Source organism: Petromyzon marinus, chromosome 1 (genome assembly GCF_048934315.1).
Source record: "Petromyzon marinus isolate PM22_M1 ecotype Great Lakes invasive population chromosome 1, UKy_Petmar_22M1.pri1.0, whole genome shotgun sequence".
NCBI lineage: Eukaryota > Metazoa > Chordata > Hyperoartia > Petromyzontiformes > Petromyzontidae > Petromyzon > Petromyzon marinus.
Window position 1 is genome coordinate 11,045,094 of NC_133667.1, and position 27,709 is coordinate 11,072,802.

The following is a 27,709-nucleotide window of genomic DNA, read 5'->3' on the forward strand; positions in this document are numbered from 1 at the left end:
GTAGAGGGTGGCGGGTAGCGGGTAGCGGGTAACGGGTGGCGGGTAGCGGGTAACGGGTAACGGGTAGCGGGTAACGGGTGGCGGGTGGCGGGTAGCGGGTAGCGGGTAACGGGTAGCGGGTAACGGGTAGCGGGTAACGGGTGGCGGGTGGCGGGTAGCGGGTAGCGGGTAGCGGGTAACGGGTAGCGGGTAGCGGGTAACGGGTGGCGGGTAACGGGTAGCGGGTAGCGGGTAACGGGTGGCGGGTAGCGGGTAGCGGGTAACGGGTGGCGGGTAACGGGTAGCGGGTAGCGGGTAGCGGGTAGCGGGTAGCGGGTAGCGGGTAACGGGTAACGGGTAGCGGGTGGCGGGTAGCGGGTAGCGGGTAGCGGGTAGCGGGTAGCGGGTAGCGGGTAACGGGTAACGGGTAGCGGGTGGCGGGTAGCGGGTAGCGGGTAGCGGGTAGCGGGTAACGGGTGGCGGGTGGCGGGTAACGGGTGGCGGGTAGCGGGTAACGGGTGGCGGGTGGCGGGTAACGGGTAGCGGGTAACGGGTAACGGGTAGCGGGTAGCGGGTAACGGGTAGCGGGTAACGGGTAACGGGTAGCGGGTAGCGGGTAGCGGGTGGCGGGTGGCGGGTAGCGGGTAGCGGGTGGCGGGTAGCGGGTAACGGGTAACGGGTAGCGGGTAACGGGTGGCGGGTGGCGGGTAGCGGGTAGCGGGTAGCGGGTAGCGGGTAACGGGTGGCGGGTAGCGGGTAACGGGTAACGGGTAGCGGGTAACGGGTGGCGGGTGGCGGGTAGCGGGTAGCGGGTAACGGGTAGCGGGTAACGGGTAGCGGGTAACGGGTGGCGGGTGGCGGGTAGCGGGTAGCGGGTAGCGGGTAACGGGTAGCGGGTAGCGGGTAACGGGTGGCGGGTAGCGGGTGGCGGGTAGCGGGTAACGGGTAGCAGGTAGCGGGTAGCGGGTAACGGGTGGCGGGTAACGGGTGGCGGGTAACGGGTAGCGGGTAGCGGGTAACGGGTGGCGGGTGGCGGGTAACGGGTGGCGGGTAACGGGTGGCGGGTAGCGGGTAACGGGTGGCGGGTGGCGGGTAACGGGTAGCGGGTAACGGGTAACGGGTAGCGGGTAGCGGGTAACGGGTAGCGGGTAACGGGTAACGGGTAGCGGGTAGCGGGTAACGGGTGGCGGGTAACGGGTAGCGGGTAGCGGGTAACGGGTGGCGGGTAGCGGGTAGCGGGTAACGGGTGGCGGGTAACGGGTAGCGGGTAGCGGGTAACGGGTAGCGGGTAGCGGGTAGCGGGTAGCGGGTAGCGGGTAGCGGGTAACGGGTAACGGGTAGCGGGTGGCGGGTAGCGGGTAGCGGGTAGCGGGTAGCGGGTAGCGGGTAGCGGGTAGCGGGTAGCGGGTAACGGGTAACGGGTAGCGGGTGGCGGGTAGCGGGTAGCGGGTAGCGGGTAGCGGGTAGCGGGTGGCGGGTGGCGGGTAGCGGGTAGCGGGTGGCGGGTAGCGGGTAACGGGTAACGGGTAGCGGGTAACGGGTGGCGGGTGGCGGGTAGCGGGTAACGGGTAGCAGGTAGCGGGTAGCGGGTAACGGGTGGCGGGTAACGGGTGGCGGGTAACGGGTAGCGGGTAGCGGGTAACGGGTGGCGGGTGGCGGGTAACGGGTGGCGGGTAGCGGGTAACGGGTGGCGGGTGGCGGGTAACGGGTAGCGGGTAACGGGTAACGGGTAGCGGGTAGCGGGTAACGGGTAGCGGGTAACGGGTAGCGGGTAGCGGGTAACGGGTGGCGGGTAACGGGTAGCGGGTAGCGGGTAACGGGTGGCGGGTAGCGGGTAGCGGGTAACGGGTGGCGGGTAACGGGTAGCGGGTAGCGGGTAGCGGGTAGCGGGTAACGGGTAGCGGGTAGCGGGTAACGGGTAGCGGGTAGCGGGTAGCGGGTAGCGGGTAGCGGGTAACGGGTAGCGGGTAGCGGGTGGCGGGTGGCGGGTAGCGGGTGGCGGGTGGTGGTTAACGGGTAGCGGGTGGCGGGTAGCGGGTAACGGGTAACGGGTAGCAGGTAGCGGGTAGCGGGTAACGGGTAACGGGTAACGGGTGGCGGGTAACGGGTAGCGGGTAGCGGGTAGCGGGTAGCGGGTAGCGGGTGGCGGGTGGCGGGTAGCGGGTGGCGGGTGGCGGGTAGCGGGTAACGGGTAACGGGTAGCGGGTAGCGGGTAACGGGTGGCGGGTAACGGGTAGCGGGTAGCGGGTAGCGGGTGGCGGGTGGCGGGTAGCGGGTAGCGGGTGGCGGGTAGCGGGTGGCGGGTGGTGGTTAACGGGTAGCGGGTGGCGGGTAACGGGTAACGGGTAGCAGGTAGCGGGTAACGGGTAACGGGTAGCGGGTAGCGGGTAGCGGGTAGCGGGTAACGGGTAGCGGGTACGGTAGCGGGTAGCGGGTAGCGGGTAGCGGGTAGCGGGTAACGGGTAGCGGGTAGCGGGTAACGGGTAGCGGGTAGCGGGTAGCGGGTAGCGGGTGGCGGGTAGCGGGACGACGACGGGGGGCGACGTTAGTTTTTGATCGCCGCCATCCTGGCACCTGGCACCCCCCCCACCCCCCCCCACCCCCCGCTTCCCCATCGCCCAGAACCGAATGAATGAATCTCAATCGATCGGTTCGCCCGGCCGGCCGGCGAACACGAGTGGCTCCTAGTTCATCCTGCCTTCCTCGAGCGCGTTACGTCAAGGCGCTCGAGGCAATCTGATGACGACGACGACGACGATGAGAGCATTGGGCCGGAGTGTGGCTGTGACGGTGTCGTTCGCGGTAGCGAGATTCGTCTCCTGTGCCTCTGCAGCTGCTTTTTCCGCATGATAATGAAAGATGCATATCCTCATTAGTAAATTGATGGTAAAAAATCAATCAATGAATACATTATCGGATAGATTGACGGCTGGATAAATGAACAAATATCAATTTATGGGGCTTGTTTGCTCAACGCCTCAGCGACCGGACCCCTGCTCCGTCTGCGCGGAGAGTGCCGCTCTCTCACGGATGGAGTGCTGATTAACGAATGAATTGACGGAGGAATGAATGCGTCAATGGGTCAAACAATGCACCCTGAATGGAAGAATTGAACGAACGATGGGGCGGCCTTGTGGAATACCTGAGCGACCGGACCTCCTCCACCTGGCTGGAGATGCCGCTCTGGAGCAGGCACGGCAGGATCGCCGCCACCGTCTTCTGCGCGGAGGCCCCGTTGGCGGGGTCGCACAGGCGCACGGAGACCTGCGGTGGGCGCGAGGACGTTTGAGTCCCCGAGGGCCTCACATTGGCCCACTTCAGTGAGTGTGTGGCGTGCGCGCGTGGGGAGCGGTGGTGCAACGGTTGAGCGCGCCGCGGGGCGAACCCGGCGGGCCGAGTTCGATTCGCGCTCACGGCCACCGACATCGGTGACGATTATCTGGACCGGTCCTGGGCCTCCACCGAGGTCGACTCAGCCTCAAACGAGTACCTGGTGCGGTGTGTGTAGTAAACATCGCCACTAAAGGGGAGGCAAAGGTGGTCGGGCGTGGTGGTGCTGGCCACCCACCCCCCTCGTGTGCCACAGTGCCGGCCTTCATAGGTGCTGCTCGCTAACAGCACTCGCCCCAACAGTCAGTTGAGGCTAGTACACGGGGGGATCTTTGGTCTTTGCAGTTCGTGGTAACCAGGCAGAAACGATCAACTTGCTGCGCTTGAGAACACGGTTTGACAACTGGTATTCAGATTCTAAACTAAACAACATTTTTTTGCACTAAGACCTCCTTTGCCAGTAGCAAGATATAGTAATAGGTTTTTACCCTTTTATCTGGCACCAAAACTGACACCAAAAGGCATCATTTGGTCCAACACCAGTGGAGACTAGGCTCTAAAAAAAGCCGTCTCGGGTGTGGACCAATCAATTTCAAGGACAGTGCCAATATCATTATCAGAGTTGTCTCTTTTTGTTTGCATTTTGACTGCTTGTGTTGTGGTTATTGCAAACATGATCCCCTGTATAAAGGTGTCAGTTTTGGTGCCAGATAAAAGGGTAAAAACCTATTACTATAACATATTTAGGTTTTACGAGATAAGGCCCACTGAGCTGTGGAACTCTTTGTCAGAAGCCACCTGGACACAAATGATCGCTCAACAAAGTGGATTATCATCACGTGGAAATTGTTATCGGTTGATTCTAAAATGTGGAGGGGAAAAAAACCGCAGGACCCGCAGAAGAATCCACACAACCACGTGTATGGAGGGAGAGACACCGCAAACTCCAAATATACAGCAGCAGGCGTCAGGGGTCGGGATCGAACCCACGACCTCCTGTACACCAGGCAAGGTCAGTGCCGGATTATCCCAGGAGCAAAAGTAGCTACATATGTCGTGGCTACGGGCCCCGCACTTTCAAGGGCCCCACGCTAAACGCTATCAAGCGATCATTTCCGGATCAGTAGTTCTGCACTTGCACTATTACTATTGGACTATGAACGACTGGATGTTTAAGGTTAGCGATTTGTCGTATTATCTGGCTGTATAGCAAATGAAAAAAGAACACTTACTTTACTGTGCAAGTAAAACATTTGTGTGTGTTTTGATATTTACGTTTTTTTATTTTTTATTTTATTTAGGGCCCCTTTATAACATACGCTACAGGCCCCGCGCACTAGCTTAATCTGGCACTGGGCGCGGTGGTTAACATCTCCAGGTTCACAGCAGTGCCGACTCGGTTGCCCTGGACAAGGTCGTTACGACGAATGTCCACGATACAGAGAGAGACAGGGACGCCAAACTGTAGGGCTCGAACCCAGGGCGTCTTAGATCAGCGGTTCTCAACGTTGTTTGGCCGTTACTGTGACCCACACCTTGCTGCATTTTGTTTCAACCGAGTTAAAGCCGCCTTGCCTGACCAACACCCCCCCCCACCCCCAACGTGGTGCCGAGAAATCAACGTACGAATAACGGACATCCTAACCTAGCTGGCGACTGCAAGCGAATAAAACAAAAACATTCAACCGGTCGTGCGGCTCGCACGATGCCACTCGTTCGCGCTCGCCGATTCACTCAGAAACCCACGTCGCTAAGCCATCAACGGGTTCAGAAAGTTCTTTCAGGTCGTTCCGCGTTCGCTTTATGGATTTCAATGTTACCGTCGTTATTTCATATTGGCGCATTCATTACGTGATCATTCGCCAATGACTCTCGCGCGCGCGGAATACTTTCAAGAGAATCGACAGGGGGACGGACTGCCTGAAGCCTGGGGCTCGAACCCAGGCCCCCCAGGGGTTGCCGGCTCGGTGAGAGAGGTCGCCCCGAGGCGCTCACCTTGCTCAGGGTCTTGAGGGCATGGTCGGCGGCCTTCCTCACGGACTCCTGTGTGGGGGCGAGACGTCCCTCGTTACAACCCGGGTCGGGTGGGGTGGGTGGGCTGAGGTGGGTGGTTGAGGTGGGTGGGGTGGGGTGGGTGAGTGAGGTGGATGCGGTGGGTGGGGTGGACAGGGTGGGGGGGTGGGAGGGGTGGACGGGGTGGGTGAGTTGGTTTGATGGGTGGGGTGGGTAGGTTGGGGTTGGTTGTGGTCGGTCAGGGTTGGTGTGGTAGGTGGGGTGGGGTGGATGGGGTAGGGTGGGTGTTGTTGGTGTGGTGGGTTGGGTGGGTGGGGTGGGTTGGTGGGGTGGGTGTGGTGGGGTTGGGTGGGGTGGGGTTGGGTGGGTTGGTTGGGTATGGTTGGGTGGGGTGGAGTGGGTGGGGTGGGGTGGAGTGGGTGGGGTGGGTGGGGTGGGTGAGGTGGGTGGGGTGGGTGAGGTGGGTGGGGTGGGGTGGGTGGGGTGGGTGAGGTCGGTGGGGTGGGTGGGGTGGACAGGGTGGGTGGGGTGGGTAAGTTTGGGTTGGTTGAGGTCAGTCAGGGTTGCTGTGGTAGGTGGGGTGGGGTGGATGGGGTGGGGTGGATGGGGTGGGGTGGATGGGGTGGGGTGGATGGGGTGGGGTGGATGGGGTCAATGTGGTGGGTTGGGTGGGGTGAGAGAATGAATGCGCAAGTGATCGCGTGAGTGAGTGCGTGTGTGTGTGAGCAGGTATGCACGTATGTATGTTTAACTTCTTTCGCACCGTAAGTAGCCAATCGTGTTAATCGGAGGTGCAGGGGAAGGACAACAAACTAAACACAAAAAGCTGCTCGAAATAAATGAGTTTGTCAATACTAGATGATGATGATGACGATTTAAAAGTGCACAGCTATCAGCGGCTTCCTAATATCGGAACGGAAGAGCGTTCCAGATGGCCGCAGAAGCAGCGCATCTGAAAGCGCGCGATGCCAGTGACCGTCTTCGTTCAATGGCGAGGTACACTGGTAAATGGGCGAGCGAGCGAGCAATAAGTGAGTCAGTCGGTGACCGAGCGAGCCACTGAGCGGGCGGGCGGGCGACGTTCGGGAATGCAGCTCGCCTTGATGTCGTCGCGCACGCGGAAGAGCGTCGCCCAGATCTCCGGCAGCCGCTCGATCACCTCGTCCAGCTGCTGCCCTCGCAGCAGATCCTTGAGGGCCAAGCAGCTGCGGAGGCACAGGCGACGAATCTCTCTACCGCGAAAAACGTAGGACCGTCGCAGACACACTACCGGCCCAAATGCTCTCGTTGCCGTCGTCAGATTCGTTTTCCAATCTCGCTCGTACGATGCGAAGCGCCGTGTCGCGAGCGCCGAGAATCGACGAAATATTCGCCGCATCGACGCGGCGTCACGCATCGAACAATCGCCGTCACGTTCGCCACCACTGCCACCACCGTCACTGCCACCACTGCCACCACTGCCACCACCGTCACTGCCACCACTGCCACCACTGCCACCACCGTCACTGCCACAACCACGACCCCGCCAACGTCACTACCACCAACATCATCATCAACCTTATCATCATCGTCCTGGTCGTCGTCATTATCACCTTTGTCACCACCACCGTCACTGCCACAACCACGACCCCGCCACCGTCACTACCACCAACATCATCGTCGCCATCAACATTATCATCATCATGGTCGTCGTCATCATCATCGTCGTCGTCGTCATTATCACCTTTGTCACCACCATCACACTACCACAACCACGACCGCCACCATCACCACCACCAACATCATTGTTATCATCTGTCATTGTCACCATCATCATCATCACCATCATCATCATCGCCAACACCATCACCACAACCATCAACAACAACAACACCTGGCATTCGCCACTAAGTGGCGGTGTCGTCACCACGGCACCTGTGCCAGGCCCAGGCGCACTGTGAGGCCACGTGAAGTGTCGAAATCTCGCTGACAGGAGGTCACAGGACAGACCCAGGTGCCATGGGTTGGACCAACTGAGATGTTACCGGCATCACCACCAATATCACCACCCTCGCCACCACTGCTGCCACCATCGCTTCCATCACCGCCACCATCGCTGCCATCACCACCACCACCACCACCATCATCACTACCATCATCATCATCAACAATACCACCACCAATTGCCACCACCGATGTCACCACCATCATCACTACCACTGCCATTATCATCATCCCCAACACCATCGCCGCCACCATCACCACCACCATCACCCCATCACCACCGGACCAGCTTCCCTTGCACACCCACAAGCTCCCCTTCCTCGCCCACCTCGTCGCGCCGAGCTACCTGGACTCCCGGACTCTCCACAGGTTGACCGTGAGGTTGCTGATGACGTCCTCGAGGATCTCCTTCATGTACTTGTCCACCTGCGGGTGTGGCGTGGGGGGGGGAGACGTGCGGGGGAGCGTAACGTCAGCGCCCGACACGGGCCCTCTATAGAACCGCCAAGACACAAAGTGACGACACCACGTCTACACACACACACACACACCACCCCGCCCCCTACCCTATTCTGTTGAAAGATCGAAAACAGGAGGAGGATTCCTCCACAATTCCTGCTGACCGGACTGACGAGGCTGGTTTGTTGTCATTGCCTGGGCGAAACGTCACGCTTGCTCGAATTGTGAATACTGCGGTGGGTTTGCTCTCCAACACACAACCGGCGTGTGCTGAACTCGGAACTAATGGGGCGCGTTCTGTTTACGTGACAAACCCCTTACTAGTTGGCTGTGTCGGGTGGTGGTGGGTTCAACGACACATTTATATATTTATATTCTTTGGCTCTTTCGGTAAAGCCACATAGACAGAAACAAATATATTTTACGTGATCCAACCCCCTCCATTGTGGATATTGGTCACGAAAGCCGACCACGTGTTAAACCACTAAGACAGTCACCGCGTCGCACGCTTTCAGACGCGCATCTGTGGCCGTCTGGAACGCTCTTCCTTCCGGTGTTAGGAAGCCACCGGGGGGGCCATGCGCTTTTAAATAATTGAGATTGAAAACGCATTCCTTGAGAACTGCTTTTTGCGTTTAGTTTGTTGTCTTTCCCACCCCCTCCGATTAGCGTGGGTGGCTACGTACGGTGCGAAAGAAGTTCAACATGCGTACGTACGCACGTCCGTGACATCCTCCTGCCAACATACATAGACCAGAGAGAGGCATTCAGCCATTCGCTCACACACTCATCAATTTGCTCACTCGGTCGCCCACACCCTCACTTCATTACCGACTTACCTCTATCCTTCCATTGCATCCACTCACACGCTCGCGCTCACTCATCCACCGACCCACTCACCTGCTGTCCCCAACCACTCCACCTCGCAACTGCTCACTGACCCGCTCTCAAATCCACCTACTCACCCAATTTCCACTCATCCGCTCTCCCACTTACTTAAACCTCCAGCCACTTACCCACTCTCCAACTCAACCCCGCACTCACCTGCCTACAAAAGACAAAGATCCCCCGTATAGCCTTATCTGACTGTTGGGGCAAGGGTACATGAGGGGGTGGGTGGCCAGCACCATGACCAGCCGCCTTTGTCTCCCGAGTGGCGATGTTTACACACTGCACCAGGTACTCATTTGAAGCTGAGTCGACCTCGGGGAGACCAAGGACCGGTTCAGATAATCGTTAAAGGTTTGGCCTAACTAACACACACCCCACCCGCCCTCATATGAATGCTCCTCCTAGCAAAGCAACCGACCTATCCTCCCATTCACCCGCCCACTCTCAAACTCACCCAACCAACCACCACCCACAAGCGTAAACCAGGGGCGGAGCCAGGATTTTGACTTTGGGGGGCTGGATTTGAACGCGGAGTTTATTAATAGTCGGAGCCACTGATGTGGCTAATAAGTTCGATAAGTTCGAAAGGCTGCCGCTCAAGCAGCCTGCAGGGCAGCACACAAGGTGGCAGCCTGCAGGGCAGCACACAAGGTGGCAGCCTGCAGGGCAGCACACGAGGTGGCAGCCTGCAGGGCAGCACACAAGGTGGGCAGCCTGCAGGGCAGCACACAAGGTGGCAGCCTGCAGGGCAGCACACAAGGTGACAGCCTGCAGGGCAGCACGAGGTGGCAGCCTGCAGGGCAGCACACAAGGTGGCAGCCTGCAGGGCAGCACACAAGGTGGCAGCCTGCAGGGCAGCACACAAGGTGGCAGCCTGCAGGGCAGCACACAAGGTGGCAGCCTGCAGGGCAGCACACAAGGTGGCAGCCTGCAGGGCAGCACACAAGGTGGCAGCCTGCAGGGCAGCACAAGGTGGCAGCCTGCAGGGCAGCACAAGGTGGCAGCCTGCAGGGCAGCACACAAGGTGGCAGCCTGCAGGGCAGCATAGAAGGTGGCAGCCTGCAGGGCAGCACACAAGGTGGCAGCCTGCAGGGCAGCACACGAGGTGGCAGCCTGCAGCATTTTTCAGCAGCCGGATATCCGGTTATTCCGATCACCGACTTTCCCAAAATTTCAGGGGGGGCTAAGCCCCCCCCCCAGACTGTGGCTCCGCCCCTGGCGCCAAAACCCCCACCCCACCCACCCCACCAATGCAACTAACTCGCTCAACAATAATTGAAGTTCAACTTCTGCCGCACCTCTCCTGGCTCTCGATGACAGCGAGAGACGCGGAGGGAGCCAGGAGGAACCGCAGACGAGCGGAAAGGCTGCAGCCACGCGGTGCTGGGCTGGCGCCAAAATTCTCCGCCCCCCTCCACCCCCGCAACCCCGAGGTCTGCGCTCCTCTACGTATTAAGATGCTTTCGGCCAAATAATGAGCGTTTGCACGTGGGGGAAATATCGGGGGCAACACTCTATCCCACGCAGGCGGAACAGGGAGGAGGCCACATTGTTGCCGTACCGTCTTCTACTTAGGACCGACTGGTCAAATATCCACTTACCTACCGACTGGTGAAATATAATGACTGGTCAAATATCCACTTACCTACAGACTGGTGAAATATAATGACTGGTCAAATATCCACTTACCTACCGACTGGTGAAATATAATGCATGGTCAAATATCCACTTACCTACAGACCGGTGAAATATAATGACTGGTCAAATATCCACTTACCTACCGACCGGTAAATATAAATGACTGGTCAAATATCCACTTACCTACAGACTGGTGAAATATAATGACTGGTCAAATATCCACTTACCTACTGACTGGTGAAATATAATGACTGGTCAAATATCCACTTACCTACCGACCGGTGAAATATAATGACTGGCCAAATATCCACTTACCTACCGACTGGTGAAATATAACGACTGGTCAAATATAATGACTGGTCAAATATCCACTTACGGACCGACTGGTCAAATATCCACTTACCTACCGACCGATCGACCTCTGAACCCTGTGGGTGCACCCACCGTGTTCTTGGTCTCGGGCACGAGCGCGTTCCAGATGCTCATCATGGCCTGGCGCACGCCCGGGTTGGGGTCGAACTGGTAGCGGTAGAGGCGGGGCACGATGAGCGGCAGGTGCGGAGCGAGCTGGGCCCCGGCCTGCCTCGCGATGCCGCTGAACCCGAACGCGGCGCCCTGCCACGCACGGACACGCACCCAGAGACAAGCGGATACGCACGGACGGACTGTTGGGGCAAGTGCTGCTAGCGAGCACCTATAAAGGCTGGCACGGCACACGAGGGGGGTGGGTGGTCAGCACCACGCCCGGCCGCCTTTGTCTCCCCAGTGACGATGTTTTACACATCGCCACCAGGTGCTCATTTGAGGCTGAGTCGACCTAGTGGAGGAGGCCCATGATCGGTTCAGATACTCGTCACCGGTGTTGGCGGCCGTGAGCGGGAACGGAACTTGAGTCGCCGGGTTCGTCGCGCAGCGTAGCGCTAACTGCGACACTTCTTTCACACCGTACGCAGCCAACCGCGCTAATCAGAGGTGTGAGGGAAGGACAACAGACTGTGGGTCTCTGTGTGAGTAGTCTGTGGGTCTCTGTGTGATTAGTCTGTGGGTCTCTGTGTGAGTAGTCTATGGGTCTCTGTGTGAGTAGTCTGTGGGTCTCTGTGTGAGTAGTCTATGGGTCTCTGTGTGAGTAGTCTATGGGTCTCTGTGTGAGTAGTCTGTGGGTCTCTGTGTGAGTAGTCTGTGGGTCTCTGTGTGAGTAGTCTGTGGGTCTCTGTGTGAGTAGTCTGTGGGTGTCTGTGTGAGTAGTCTGTGGGTCTCTGTGGAGTCAGTCTATGGGTCTCTGTGTGAGCAGTCTATTGGGGTCTGTGTGAGCAGCCTATGGGTCTCTGTGTGAGTAGTCTATGGGTCTCTGTGTGAGCAGTCTATGGGTCTCTGTGTGAGCAGTCTATGGGTCTCTGTGTGAGCAGTCTATGGGTCTCTGTGTGAGTAGTCTATGGTCTCTGTGTGAGCAGTCTATGGTCTCTGTGTGAGTAGTCTAGGGTCTGTGAAGTCTATTGGGTCTCTGTGTGAGTAGTCATGGGTCTGTGTGTGAGTAGTCTATGGGTCTCTGTGTGTTTAGTCTATGGGTCTCTGTGTGAGTAGTCTGTGGGTCTCTGTGTGAGTAGTCTGTGGGTCTCTGTGTGAGTAGTCTGTGGGTCTCTGTGCGAGTAGTCTAGGGGACTCTATGTGAGTAGTCTATGGGTCTCTGTGTGAGTAGTCTATGGGTCTCTGTGCGAGTAGTCTATGTGTCTCTGTGTGAGTAGTCTGGGGTCTCTGTGGAGTAGTCTATGGGTCTCTGTGTGAGTAGTCTATGGGTCTCTGTGTGAGTAGTCTATGAGTCTCTGTGTGAGTCATCTATGGATCTCTGTGTGAGTCTATGTATGTTTAACTTCTTTTGCACCGTACGCAGCCAACCGCGCTAGTCGGAGGGTACAGGCGGGGCGGGCAGGGAGGGGGGGTGGTAAGCACGACAAACTGAACACGCATTTAGCAGCTCGAGGAAAAGTCGTGGTTTTTTCCCCCTTCGATCTGGATGATAATGTGGTGGTGGTTGGTGGTTGGTGGTGGTTGTTGGCCAGTTCATGCCCCTCACCCCCCCCCCCCCCCACCTTTCTCGAGTTCCACACGGCGTGGTGGTTGGCCAGGTTCATGAACTTGTAGATGAGGTCGGGCTGGTTGAGGTCGCTGACCAAGGAGCAGAGCTCCTTGTACGTGGTCAGGTTTTGCCTGCGAACACCACACACAGCGCACCGTCCACTCGTCCACCTGTGTCTCTCTGCCTCTCTATCCCTGTCCATCTGTTTTTCCATCTCTCTGCCTGTCTGTCTCTCTGTCTGTCTGTCTGTCGGTCTCTCTGTCCATCTGTCTCCTCCGTCTGTGCCAACCCGTTCGTCTCTATCCGTCTCCTCTGCATGCCCCCGTCTGGTTCTCTCTGCCCGTCCTCCCCGTCTGTGCAAGTGTCTGTCCGTCTGTCTGGACACCTCTCTCTCAGCACGGATGTACCGGCTGCCGCCGGTCCACCCGTGCCGTCTGTTCGTTTCGCGCGTCCGTCTGCAGTGCCATCACGACACCAAACCACGCCAGGGCGTTCGCCTCGCCGAGTCTAAAAAACCCCTTCACCACGGTGCTCTTGGCGCGAACGACTCCCCCTCGAAGGTGGAATCGGAAGAAAAACTACGATAAAATAGCTTCAATCGGGTAAACTGAGGCTCCCACCGCAAGCCGACGCGGTGAGGGCCACGTGCGGCAACGGGTTTGGCCGAACGACTACCGTAGGAGAGCGGCGGCGGGTCGTGTCGCCACGGTGGTTCTCCGCGGCGAGTGACGGCGTCTTCAATCTAAGCGCCGCCGCCGCCGCCGCTACGCCCTCTCCGGGTAAAACGAACGCCGGGCCGCGTGCGCGCGTCACCGAGATTCGGCGAGCGAGCGAGGACACCGCACTACCCTGCGGTGTTCCGGGACGCGGCGACGGCTACGGAACCACTCTCAACCCCCCTCTCTCTCTCTCCCCGACACTCTCACCCCTCCGGATCTCTCTCTCTCTCCGCCTCTGACACACTCACCCCTCTGGGGTGTCTCTCTCTCTCTCTCTCTGACACTCTCACCCCCTCAGGGAGGTCTCTCTCTCTCTCTCTGACACACTCACCCCTTCTGGGAGTGTCTCTCTCTCTCTCTCTGACACACTCACCCCTTCTGGGAGTGTCTCTCTCTCTCTCTGACACTCTCACCCCTCCAGAGTGTCTCTCTCCCCAACACACTCACCCCCTCCAGGAGTCTCTCTCTCTCTCTCTGACACTCTCACCCCCTCTGGGAGTGTCTCTCTCTCTCTCTGACACACTCACCCCCTCTGGGAGTGTCTCTCTCTCTCTCTCTGAACAGACACACTCACCCCTCTGGAAGTGTCTCTTCTCTCTGACACACTCACCCCCTCTGGGAGTGTCTCTCTCTCTCTCTCTCTGACACACTCACCCCCTCTGGGAGTGTCTCTCTCTCTCTCTCTGACACCACTCACCCCCCTCTGGGAGTGTCTCTCTCTCTCTCTCTCTGACACACTCACCCCCTCTGGGAGTGTCTCTCTCTCTCTCTCTCTGACACACTCACCCTCTCCAGGAGTGTCTCTCTCTCTCTCTGACACACTCACCCCTCTGAGAGTGTCTCTCTCTCTCTGACACACTCACACCCCCTCCAGGAGTGTCTCTCTTCTCTCTCTCTGACACACTCACCCCCTCTGAGAGTGTCTCTCTCTCTCTGACACACTCACCCCCTCTAGGAGTGTCTCTCTCTCTCTCTCTGACACTCTCCCCTCTCCAGGAGTGTCTCTCTCTCCCTCTCTTGACACTCTCACCCCCCTCTGGAAGTGTCTCTCTCTCTCTCTGACACTCTCACCCCATCTGGGAGTGTCTCTCTCTCTATCTACACACTCACCCCCTCTGGGAGTGTCTCTCTCTCTCTCTCTGACACTCTCACCCCCTCTGGGAGTGTCTCTCTCTCTCTCTGACACTCTCACCCCATCTGGGAGTGTCTCTCTCTCTATCTGACACACTCACCCCCTCCAGGAGTGTCTCTCTCTCTCTCTCTGACACACTCACCCTCTCCAGGAGTGTCTCTCTCTCTCTCTGACACACTCACCCCCTCTGGGAGTGTCTCTCTCTCTCTCCGACACACTCACCCTCTCCAGGAGTGTCTCTCTCTCTCTCTGACACACTCACCCCATCTGGGAGTGTCTCTCTCTCTCTCTGACACACTCACCCCCTCCAGGAGTGTCTCTCTCTCTCTCTCTGACACACTCACCCTCTCCGGGAGTGTCTCTCTCTCTCTGACACTCTCACCCCCTCCGGGAGTGTCTCTCTCTCTCTGACACACTCACCTCCTCTGGGAGTGTCTCTCTCTCTCTCTGTCACTCTCACCCCCTCTGGGAGTGTCTCTCTCTCTCTCTCTCTGTCACTCTCACCCCCTCCAGGAGTGTCTCTCTCTCTCTCTCTGACACACTCACCCCCTCTGGGAGTGTCTCTCTCTCTCTCCGACACTCTCACCCCCTCTGGGAGTGTCTCTCTCTCTCTCTGACACACTCACCCCCTCTGGGAGTGTCTCTCTCTCTCTGACACACTCACCCCCTCCAGGAGTGTCTCTCTCTCTCTCTCCGACACTCTCACCTCCTCCAGGAGTGTCTCTCTCTCTCTCTGACACACTCACCCCCTCCAGGAGTGTCTCTCTCTCTCTCTCTCTGACACTCTCACCCCCTCTGGGAGTGTCTCTCTCTCTCTCTCCGACACTCTCACCCCCTCTGGGAGTGTCTCTCTCTCTCTGACACACTCACCCCCTCTGGGAGTGTCTCTCTCTCTCTCTCCGACACTCTCAACCCCTCTGGGAGTGTCTCTCTCTCTCTCTGACACTCTCACCCCCTCTGGGAGTGTCTCTCTCTCTCTCTCTCTGACACACTCACCCTCTCCAGGAGTGTCTCTCTCTCTCTCTGACACACTCACCCTCTCCAGAAGTGTCTCTCTCTCTCTCTGACACACTCACCCCCTCTGGGAGTGTCTCTCTCTCTCTCTCTCTGACACTCTCACCCCCTCTGGGAGTGTCTCTCTCTCTCTCTGACACACTCACCCCCTCTGGGAGTGTCTCTCTCTCTCTCTCTGACACACTCACCCCCTCTGGGAGTGTCTCTCTCTCTCTCTGACACACTCACCCTCTCCAGGAGTGTCTCTCTCTCTCTGACACACTCACCCCCTCTGGGAGTGTCTCTCTCTCTCTCTCTCTGACACTCTCACCCCCTCCAGGAGTGTCTCTCTCTCTCTCTGACACACTCACCCCCTCCAGGAGTGTCTCTCTCTCTCTCTCTGACACACTCACCCCCTCCAGGAGTGTCTCTCTCTCTCTGACACACTCACCTCCTCCAGGAGTGTCTCTCTCTCTCTCCGACACTCTCACCCCCTCCAGGAGTATCTCTCTCTCTCTCCGACACACTCACCCCCTCCAGGAGTGCCTCTCTCTCTCTCCGACACACTTACCCCTCCGGAGTTTTGCCGACGCCTTCGCCCGGGAATATTTCTGTGTCCTGCGTGACTGCTTGCGGCTTCCTGGCGGCGAGGGATTTGTTTGACGGCAAAAAAAAAAAAATGAACGAAATCAAACGGGGAAAATTAAATGATCAGGAGCAGCCAAAATGTTATGAAATGCGTCATGATGTGAAGTGCCGGGGGAGTGTCGGGCGATTGCGATCGGATTACAATGCCGGGTAGGCAGAAGAGGTCCCGTGTAGTCCACCCCGTTGGCACTCATCCACCCACACATCCCTCCACAAAATCCACCCACTCACCCACGCAGACACTTATCCACCCGCCCACCCGCCCACCCGTCCGCCCACCCAAAGACGAAGGTCCCCCGTATAATCTTGATTTGAAGCTTTCGTGACTGCAGGAATTCTCTCTCCCACCTGAAGACGATTGCTTGTGTGGCGATCGAAACGTCGTGATATATTATTTTATACCTACGTGACTTTACCGAAAGAAACAAAGAGTACGGATCCACCGTGTAGCCTTCACAGACTGTTGGGGCAAGTGCCGTTAATCGAGTAGCACCTACGAAGGCCGGCACGGCACACGAGGGGGTGGGTGACCAGCACCACGCCCGGCCGCCTTTGTCTCCCCAGTGGCGATGTTTACACACCGCATTTGAGGCCGAGTCGACCTAGGGGATGCCCACGACAGGTTCAGATAATCGTCACCGGTGTTGGTGGCCGTGAGCGGGAATCGAACCCGGGTCGCCAGGTTCGCAGCGCAGCGTAGCGATCACCGCTACACCACCGCCCACCCACACAACAACAACAAAAACAACAACCGCCATTCGCCACTAAGTGTGCGGTGACGTCACCACGACGCTTGTGCCAGGCTGTGTTGCACTCGCACATCTACAAAAACACACAAACACACACCCACTCGCACATCCACCCACCCAAATCCACCCACCCACCCCACCCTACCCACCCCACCTCACCTCTTTCCCGTCATGAGGGTCTCCACGAGGATGGACACCAGCTGCTTGCGGTCGTCGTCTGTGCCGTGCTCGTAGACCAGCGCCAGCCCCTTGGAGGCGACGTCCTGGCTCAGCTCTGCAGCACGGAGCGGGGTGCCAACGAACCGGAGATCATCGTTTCACGTTAACCACCTCGCCTGGTGTGCAGGAGGTCGTGGGTTCGATCCCGACCCTGACGCCTGCTGCTGCTGCTGTATATTTGGAGTTTGCGGTGTCTCTCTCTCTCTCTCTCCATCATCACGGTGGCTAGGAGATGTTAACTACCTCGCCTGGTGTGCAGGAGGTCGTGGGTTCAATCCCGACCCTGACGCCTGCTGCTGTATATTTGGAGTTTGCGTGTCTCTCTCTCATCATCACGGTGGCTAGGAGATGTTAACTACCTCGCCTGGTGTACAGCAGGTCGAGGGTTCGATCCCGACCCTGACACCTGCTGCTGTATATTTGGAGTTTGCGGTGTCTCTCTCTCATCATCATCATCAGGGTGGCCAGGAGATGTTAACTACCTCGCCTGGTGTACAGGAGGTCATGGGTTCGATCCAGACCCTGACACCTGCTGCTGTATATTTGGAGTTTGCGTGTCTCTCTCTCTCATCATCATCAGGGTGGCCAGGAGATGTTAACTACCTCGCCTGGTATACAGGAGGTCGTGGGTTCGATCCCGACCGTGACGCCTGCTGCTGCTGCTGTATATTTGGAGTTTGCGTGTCTCTCTCTCTCTCTCTCATCATCATCACGGTGGCTAGGAGATGTTAACTACCTCGCCTGGTGTGCAGGAGGTCGTGGGTTCGATCCCGACCCTGACGCCTGCTGCTGCTGCTGCTGTATATTTGGAGTTTGCGTGTGTTTTCTCTCCCCGTGGTCGTGTGGATTTTTCTCCGGGTGCTCCGGTTTTTCACTCCACGTTTAGAATCAACGTCACGCGTTTAGAGAAGCTGGCTGCTGCTAAAAATGTCCACGTGGTACGACGAGAAGCCCCTCTCGTTGAGCTACTATTTGTGGCCAGGTCGCTTCTCAAAAAGAGCCACGTAGCCCAGTGGGCCTTACCTGGTAAAATAAAAATAATTGTTTAGTCTTAGTTTAGCGCGTAGGCTTTCGCGAACCAATCTCATCCATGGCCCTCCAACACACAACCGGCGTGCTGTACTAGTGACGAATTGGCCGCGTTCTGTTTACGCGACAACCCTTACTAGTTGGCCGTGTCGGGTGGTGGCGGGTTTTGACGACACGTATATTTACGCGATCTAACCCAAAAAAAAACCTCATACGGAGTTTAGTCTTCGTTAAGCAAGATTCGTAAGCATGGCATACGTCTCCTGCACGTGTCCGTCTCTGCCAAGTAATATTATTATTCTTCTTTGGTTGTTTCGGTAAAGTCACCACGTAGAATGAGAATAAAATAATAAATTGATAAAATAAAATAACAATAATATTCTCACGACGTTTCGGCCACAACACAAGCGGCCTTCATCAGGTGAAGGGACGAGACTGTCTGGTAGGACAGACAGTAGTCTGGTAGGACAGACAGTCTCGTCCCTTCACCTGATGAAGGCCGCTTGTGTTGTGGCCGAAACGTCGTGAGAATATTATTGTGTTATTTTATTTTATCAATTTATTATTTTATTCTCATTCCACGTGGTGACTTTACCGAAAGAACCAAAGAAGATGAATCCTTGCAGTCACGAAAGCTTTAAATCGAAATATTATTATTGTTGACAGGTATATACATATTGTCTGCTTATTGATTTCAACAATTAATTGGGGGCACCGCGGTATAACTTTGCACGGGAACGATATCACCGCATGCTCCGAAAAGATTTTAGTGCTGTTAGCGAGCAGCACCTATGAAGGGCGGCACGGGGCACGAGGGGGGGGGGGGGGGGGTGGCCAACACCACGCTTGGTTGACTTCGTCTCCCGAGCGCCGGTGTTTACACATTGCGCCAGGTACTCACTTGAGTCTGAGTCGAGCCTAGGGGAGGCCCAGCACCTGTTCAGGTATTCGTCACTGACGTCGGCCGTGAGCGGGTGCAGCACAGCATATACCGCAAAAACTAGACCCCCCCCCCCCCCCGTGTAGCCTTAACAGACTGTTGGGGGCAAGTGCTGTTAGCGAGCACCACCTATGAAGGCCGGCACTGTGGCACACCCCACACGCGCACACACAAACGCAGGATAGACAATGACAGGTTGATGGGAACAACGGTAATTATTCCAAGGGAGCCACGGTGGCTAGGAGATGTTTACTACCTCGCCTGGTATACAGGAGGTCGTGGGTTCCATCGCGACCCTGACGCCTGCTGTATAATTTTGAGCCTGCAACGCTCTCCCCGTGGATCACGTTAATTGTTCCACCACCCCCCCCCCGCCCCCCCGGGAACCCTCCGGTTTTCCCCCCTCCTCGTTCAAGAATCAACATCACGCGTCCGGCGCATTCGGCTGCCGCGATGAATTTCCACGTCGAGGGTAAAGCCGCTGCGCTGAGCCGTCATTCGTGGCGGCACCGTGCTCGCTTCCCGAAAGAGGGCTGCGGAGCCCAGCGGGGCCCTCGACCGAGAACTTCAACGGACGTGAACAGATGAGACGGCTAACGAGCATCGCGAGTCTGCAAGGCTAACGCTTCTCAAGGTGAAGCCGGGGTGGCGAGGGGCAAGGCCTTACCGTCGTTCTCGGACAGCATGCCGGTGAAGGCTTCCTGGATCTCCTTGAGCTGGCACTGGTGGGGGTGGGGAGGGGGGTGTGGGGGGTGGGGTGTTGGGGGGTGAAGACGGAGGGCACGCAATGACATTCCACACGGGGCCGCGGGTACCACAGTTGGTGGCTTGCTTCACCAGTCGAGAACGCGAGAGGCCGCGCTCAACGCAGGGAGGGAGAGGGGAGGGAGGGAGAGGGAGGGAGAGGGGAGGGAGAGAGGGAGGGAGGGAGGGAGAGGGGACAGAAGGGAGCGAGGGAGGGAGAGGGGACGGAGGGAGCGAGAGGGAGGGAGGGAGGGAGGGAGGGAGGGAGAGGGGACAGAGGGAGGGGGAGAGGGACGGGAGGGAGGGAGAGGGAGGGGAGGGAGGGAGGGAGGGAGGGGAGGGAGGGAGGGAGGGAGGAGGGAGGGAGGGAGTGAGAGGGAGGGAGGGGGGGGTAGCGCTCGAACCTTGACGGCGGAGTGATATCCGAGCCGCTGCACGATGGAGAGGAGCCACACAGAGGCGGCGTGCCGCACGTGTGGGTTGGGGCTGGGCACGTAGCGCGTGAGCACCGCGTTCAGCAGCCACGCCACCTCGTCGTTCCCGCCTCCGACTGACGACGAGCAAGAGCGCGAGCGTGAGCACGAGCGCACGCAAGAGACAAAAGATCCGCCCCGCCTCCCGTGCAGCCCTTGGGGGCAAGTGCCGTCAGCGAGTAGCAGCACCTACGAAGGCCGGCACCGTGGCACACGGTGGGGCCGGGTGGCCAACACCACGGGCCCGGTCGCATTTGTCTCCCCAGTGGCGATGTTTCACGCACACCGCACCAGGTGCTCTCGTTTGAGGCCGAGTCGACCTGGGGGAGGTCCGGGACCAGTTCAGACACTTGCCGTCACTGCTACGGGCCAGGAGCGGGAATCGAACTCGCGTCGCCGGCTTCGTAGCACGGAGCGCCGACCGCCGCACTTCCGCTCCCCGAAGGCAAAAAGATCCCCCCCCGTAAAGCCTCAACAGACTGTTGGGGGGGGGGGGCAAGTGCTGTCAGCGTGCGGCACTGTGGCACACGAGGGGGTGGGTGTGGCCGGGAAACACCACCACGCCCGGCCGCCTTTGTCTCCCCCAGTGGGGGTGTTCATGCACACCCTAGCAGGTGCTCGCTTGAGGCCGAGTGGAGCTAGGGGATGTTGATGATGCTAGTGGTTTTGTGGGTGATGATGTAGGTGATGTCGGTGGTGATGATGTAGGTGATGTTGTAGGTGATGATGTAGGTGATGATGTAGGTGATGATGTAGGGGATGTTGTAGGTGATGATGTAGGTGATGATGTAGGTGATGATGTAGGTGATGATGTAGGTGATGTTGTAGGTGATGTTGTAGGTGATGTTGTAGGTGATGTTGTAGGTGATGTAGGTGATGATGTAGGTGATGGTGTAGGTGATGTTGTAGGTGATGATGTAGGTGATGATGTAGGTGATGGTGTAGGTGATGATGTAGGTGATGATGTAGGTGATGGTGTAGGTGATGTTGGAGGTGATGATGCAGGTGATGATCTAGGTGATGTTGTAGGTGATGTTGTAGGTGATGATGGAGGTGATGGTGTAGGTGATGATGTAGGTGATGATGTAGGTGATGATGTAGGTGATGATGTAGGTGATGACGTAGGTGATGTTGCAGGTGATGTAGGTGATGATGTAGGTGATGATGTAGGTGCTGGTGTAGGTGATGATGTAGGTGATGGTGTAGGTGATGGTGTAGGTGATGGTGTAGGTGCTGGTGTAGGTGATGATGTAGGTGATGATGTAGGTGCTGGTGTAGGTGATGATGTAGGTGATGGTGTAGGTGATGATGTAAGGTGATGATGTAGGTGATGTAGGTGATGATGTAGGTGATGATGTAGGTGATGATGTAGGTGATGGTGTAGGTGCTGGTGTAGGTGATGATGTAGGTGCTGGTGTAGGCGATGGTGTAGGTGATGGTGTAGGTGATGATGTAGGTGATGATGTAGGTGATGATGTAGGTGATGGTGTAGGTGATGACGTAGGTCATGACGTAGGTGATGTTGTAGGTGATGTTGTAGGTGATGTAGGTGATGATGTAGGTGATGGTGTAGGTGATGTTGTAGGTGATGATGTAGGTGATGATGTAGGTGATGGTGTAGGTGATGATGTAGGTGATGATGTAGGTGATGGTGTAGGTGATGTTGGAGGTGATGATGCAGGTGATGATCTAGGTGATGTTGTAGGTGATGTTGTAGGTGATGATGGAGGTGATGTTGTAGGTGATGATGTAGGTGATGATGTAGGTGATGGTGTAGGTGATGATGTAGGTGATGATGTAGGTGATGGTGTAGGTGATGTTGGAGGTGATGATGCAGGTGATGATCTAGGTGATGTTGTAGGTGATGTTGTAGGTGATGATGGAGGTGATGGTGTAGGTGATGATGTAGGTGATGATGTAGGTGATGATGTAGGTGATGATGTAGGTGATGACGTAGGTGATGTTGCAGGTGATGTAGGTGATGATGTAGGTGATGATGTAGGTGCTGGTGTAGGTGATGATGTAGGTGATGGTGTAGGTGATGGTGTAGGTGATGGTGTAGGTGCTGGTGTAGGTGATGATGTAGGTGATGATGTAGGTGCTGGTGTAGGTGATGATGTAGGTGATGGTGTAGGTGATGATGTAAGGTGATGATGTAGGTGATGTAGGTGATGATGTAGGTGATGATGTAGGTGATGATGTAGGTGATGGTGTAGGTGCTGGTGTAGGTGATGATGTAGGTGCTGGTGTAGGCGATGGTGTAGGTGATGGTGTAGGTGATGATGTAGGTGATGATGTAGGTGATGATGTAGGTGATGGTGTAGGTGATGACGTAGGTCATGACGTAGGTGATGATGTAGGTGATGATGTAGGTGATGGTGTAGGTGATGATGTAGGTGATGTAGGTGATGATGTAGGTGCTGATGAAGGTGATGATGTAGGTGATGGTGTAGGTGATGATGTAGGTGATGATGTAGGTGATGGTGTAGGTGATGATGCAGGTGATGATGTAGGTGATGATGTAGGTGATGGTGTAGGTGATGATGTAGGTGATGATGGAGGTGATGGTGTAGGTGCTGGAGTAGGTGATGATGTAGGTGATGGTGTAGGTGATGATGTAGGTGATGGTGTAGGTGATGACGTAGGTGATGTTGTAGGTGATGATGTAGGTGATGATGTAGGTGATGATGTAGGTGATGTTGGAGGTGATGATGGAGGTGATGGTGTAGGTGATGGTGTAGGTGATGACGGAGGTGATGGTGTAGGTGATGGTGTAGGTGATGATGTAGGTGATGGTGTAGCTGATGATGTAGGTGATGTTGTAGGTGATGTTGGAGGTGATGATGTAGGTGATGATGTAGGTGATGGTGTAGGTGATGGTGTAGGTGATGGTGTAGGTGATGATGTAGGTGATGGTGTAGGTGATGATGTAGGTGATGGTGTCGGTGATGGTGTAGGTGATGGTGTAGGTGCTGGTGTAGGTGATGGTGTAGGTGATGGTGTAGGTGATGGTGTAGGGGATGATGTAGGTGATGGTGTAGGTGATGGTGTAGGTGATGATGTAGGTGCTGGTGTAGGTGATGGTGTAGGTGATGGTGTAGGTGATGGTGTAGGTGATGGTGTAGGTGATGATGTAGGTGATGATGTACGTGATGGTGTAGGTGATGGTGTAGGTGATGGTGGAGGTGATGATGTAGGTGATGATGTAGGTGATGGTGTAGGTGATGGTGTAGGTGATGGTGGAGGCGCAGTGCCCACCGCCGTGAGAGGCGGCGTCTCCCTCTGTCCACACGTCATGGCGGCTGGCAGAGTCGACTCCGCGTGCCGCACTCACCAGGGACTCGGCAACCCACAGCTGCAGCTCCACCTGGCGGGCCTGGGACACGCGGGGACAAGCGGGGACACGTCACTCACGCGCCTTCATCACGACCACCTCCACCACTACCACCTCCACCTCCATCACTACCACCTCCATCACTACCACCTCCATCACTACCACCTCCACTTCCATCACTACCACCTCCACCACTACCACCTCCATCACTACCACCTCCATCACTACCACCTCCACCTCCATCACTACCACCTCCACCTCCATCACTACCACCTCCATCACTACCACCTCCATCACTACCACCTCCATCACTACCACCTCCATCACTACCACCTCCATCACTACCACCTCTATCACTACCACCTCTATTACTACCACCTCCACCTCCATCACTACCACCTCCATCACTACCACCGCAACCTCCATCACTACCACCTCCACCACTACCACCTCCACCACTACCACCTCCATCACTACCACCTCCACCACTACCACCTCCATCACTACCACCTCCACCTCCATCACAACCACCTCCATCACTACAACCTCCACCTCCATCACTACCACCTCCATCACTACCACCTCCATCACTACCACCACCACCTCCACCACCTCTACCTCCATCACTACCACCTCCACCACTACTATCTCCATCACTACCACCTCCACCTCCATCACTACCACCTCCATCACTACCACCTCCATCACTACCACCTCCATCACTACCACCTCCACCACCACCACCTCCACCTCCATCACTACCACCTCCATCACTACCACCACTACCACCTACATCACTACCACATCCATCATTAGCACCTCCATCACTACCACCTCCATCACTACCACCACCACCTCTACCACTACCACCTCCATCACTACCACCTCCACCACTACTATCTCCACCTCCATCACTACCACCTCCACCTCCATCACTACCACCTCCATCACTACCACCTCCATCACTACCACCTCCACCTCCATCACTACCACCTCCATCACTACCACCTCCACCACCTCCACCACTACCACCTCCACATCACTACCACCTCCACCACCACCTCCATCACTACCACCTCCACCACTACCACCTCCACCTCCATCACTACCACCTCCACCTCCACCACCACCTCCATCGCTACCTCCTCCATCACTACCACCTCCATCACTACCACCTCCATCACTACCACCTCCACCTCCATCAATACCACCTCCATCACTACCACCTCCATCACTACCACCACCACCACCTCCATCACTACCACCTCCACCTCCATCACTACCACCTCCACCACCACCTCCATCACTACCACCTCCACCACTACCACCTACATCACTACCACCTCTACCACTATTACCTCCACCTCCATCACTACCACCACCACCTCTCCTGTCGTGTTGGCCGAGGGGCCGTGCTCACCTCCACCGAGTCCATGAGGCCCTCCATCACGAGCTTCTGGTGGGGGAAGGCCGCGTCCCCCACGGAGAAGTTTCCCAGCGCCATCACAGCCTTCTCCTTCATCTGAGCACAACGATGACGACGACGGGTATCTGTGTGAGTAGTCTGTGGGTCTCTGTGTGAGTAGTCTATGGGTCTCTGTGTGAGTAGTCTGTGGGTCTCTATGTGAGTAGTCTGTGGGTCTCTGTGTGAGTAGTCTGTGGGTCTCTGTGTGAGTAGCTATGGGTCTCTGTGTGAGTAGTCTATGGGTCTCTGTGTGAGTAGTCTATGGGTCTCTGTGTGAGTAGTCTGTGGGTCTCCGTGTGAGTAGTCTATGGTCTCTGTGCGAGTAGTCTTTGGGTCTCTGTGCGAGTAGTCTATGGGTCTCTGTGTGAGTAGTCTATGGGTCTCTGTGTGAGTAGTCTGTGGGTCTCTATGTGTGTAGTCTATGGGTCTCTGTGTGAGTAGTCTGTGGGTCTCTGTGTGAGTAGTCTATGGGTCTCTGTGTGAGTAGTCTATGGGTCTCTGTGTGAGTAGTCTGTGGGTCTCTATGTGAGTAGTCTGTGGGTCTCTGTGTGAGTAGTCTGTGGGTCTCTGTGTGAGTAGCTATGGGTCTCTGTGTGAGTAGTCTATGGGTCTCTGTGTGAGTAGTCTATGGGTCTCTGTGTGAGTAGTCTGTGGGTCTCCGTGTGAGTAGTCTATGGTCTCTGTGCGAGTAGTCTTTGGGTCTCTGTGCGAGTCGTCTATGGGTCTCTGTGTGAGTAGTCTATGGGTCTCTGTGTGAGTAGTCTGTGGGTCTCTATGTGTGTAGTCTATGGGTCTCTGTGTGAGTAGTCTGTGGGTATCTGTGTGTGTAGTCTATGGGTCTCTGTGTGAGTAGTCTGTGGGTCTCTGTGTGAGTAGTCTATGGGTCTCTGTGTGAGTAGTCTATGGGTCTTTATGTGAGTAGTCTGTGGGTCTCTGCATGAGTAGTCTGTGGGTCTCTGTGTGAGTAGTCTGTGGGTCTCTGTGCGAGTAGTCCATGGATCTCTGTGTGAGTAGTCTATGGGTCTCTGTGTGAGTAGGCTATGGGTCTCTGTGTGAGTAGTCTATGGGTCTCTGTGTGAATAGTCTGTGGGTCTCTGTGCGAGTAGTCTGTGGGTCTCTGTGCGAGTAGTCTATGGATCTCTGTGTGAGTAGTCTGTGGGTCTCTGTGTGAGTAGTCTGTGGGTCTCTGTATGAGTAGTCTGAGGGTCTCTATGTGTGTAGTCTATGAGTCTCTGTGTGAGTAGTCTGTGGGTCTCTGTGTGTGTAGTCTATGGGTCTCTGTGTGAGTAGTCTGTGGGTCTCTGTGTGAGTAGTCTATGGGTCTCTGTGTGAGTAGTCTATGGGTCTTTGTGTGAGTAGTCTGTGGGTCTCTGCGTGAGCAGTTTGTGGGTCTCTGTGTGAGCAGTCTATGGGTCTCTGTGTGAGTAGTCTATGGGTCTCTGTGTGACTAGCCTGTGGGTCTCTGTGCGAGTAGTCTGTGGGTCTCTGTGCGAGTAGTCTATGGATCTCTGTGTGAGTAGTCTATGGGTCTCTGTGAGTAGTCTATGGGTCTCTGTGTGAGTAGTCTATGGGTCGCTGTGTGAGTATTCTATGGGTCTCTGTGTAAGTAGTCTATGGGTCTCTGTGTGAGTAGTCTATGGGTCTCTGTGTGAGTAGTCTATGGGTCTCTGTGTGAGTAGTCTATGGGTCTCTGTGTGAGTAGTCTGTGGGTCTCTGTGTGAGTAGTCTGTGGGTCTCTGTGTGAGTAGTCTGTGGGTCTCTGTGTGTGTAGTCTATGGGTCTCTGTGTGAGTAGTCTGTGGGTCTCTGTGTGAGTAGTCTATGGGTCTCTGTGTGAGTAGTCTATGGGTCTTTGTGTGAGTAGTCTGTGGGTCTCTGCGTGAGTAGTCTGTGGGTCTCTGTGCGAGTAGTCTGTGGGTCTCTGTGCGAGTAGTCCATGGATCTCTGTGTGAGTAGTCTATGGGTCTCTGTGTGAGTAGGCTATGGGTCTCTGTGTGAGTAGTCTATGGGTCTCTGTGTGAATAGTATGTGGGTCTCTGTGCGAGTAGTCTGTGGGTCTCTGTGCGAGTAGTCTATGGATCTCTGTGTGAGTAGTCTATGGGTCTCTGTGAGTAGTCTATGGGTCTCTGTGTGAGTAGTCTATGGGTCGCTGTGTGAGTATTCTATGGGTCTCTGTGTAAGTAGTCTATGGGTCTCTGTGTGAGTAGTCTATGGGTCTCTGTGTGAGTAGTCTGTGGGTCTCTGTGTGAGTAGTCTGTGGGTCTCTGTATGAGTAGCCTATGGGTCTCTGTGTGAGTAGTCTGTGGGTCTCTGTGTGAGTAGTCTGTGGGTCTCTGTGTGAGTAGTCTATGGGTCTCTGTGTGAGTAGTCTGTGGGTCTCTGTGTGAGCAGTCTATGGGTCTCTGTGTGAGTAGTCTGTGGGTCTTTGTGTGAGTAGTCTATGGGTCTCTGTGTGAGTAGTCTGTGGGTCTCTGTGTGAGTAGTCTGTGTGTCTCTGTGTGAGTAGTCTATGGGTCTCTGTGTGAGTAGTCTATGGGTCTTTGTGTGAGTAGTCTGTGGGTCTCTGCGTGAGTAGTCTGTGGGTCCCTGTGTGAGTAGTCTATGGGTCTCTGTGTGAGTAGTCTATGGGTCTCTGTGTGAGTAGGCTATGGGTCTCTGTGTGAGTAGTCTATGGGTCTATGTGCGAGTAGTCTTTGGGTCTCTGTGCGAGTAGTCTATGGGCCTCTGTGCGAGTAGTCTATGGGTCTCTGTGTGAGTAGTCTATGGGTCTCTGTGTGAGTAGTCTGTGGGTCTCTATGTGTGTAGTCTATGGGTCTCTGTGTGAGTATTCTGTGGGTCTCTGTGTGAGTTTTCTATGGGTCTCTGTGTGTGTGAGTAGTCTGTGGGTCTCTGTGTGAG

The 27,709-nt window shown here is 56.1% G+C and overlaps 1 protein-coding gene across 1 annotated transcript in view; it reads right to left on the reverse strand.

Moving 5' to 3' along the window:
* Positions 1-27,709, reverse strand: part of ECPAS (Ecm29 proteasome adaptor and scaffold) — a 134,960-nt gene that overhangs the window by 35,583 nt on the left and 71,668 nt on the right. Inside the window, 12 exon segments of the mRNA XM_076071678.1 lie at positions 3,122-3,243; positions 5,305-5,352; positions 6,422-6,527; positions 7,652-7,731; positions 10,738-10,908; positions 12,381-12,498; positions 15,783-15,851; positions 16,768-16,882; positions 19,464-19,518; positions 19,945-20,090; positions 23,272-23,389; positions 24,768-24,869. Coding sequence (XP_075927793.1) covers positions 3,122-3,243; positions 5,305-5,352; positions 6,422-6,527; positions 7,652-7,731; positions 10,738-10,908; positions 12,381-12,498; positions 15,783-15,851; positions 16,768-16,882; positions 19,464-19,518; positions 19,945-20,090; positions 23,272-23,389; positions 24,768-24,869 — 1,250 coding nt within the window.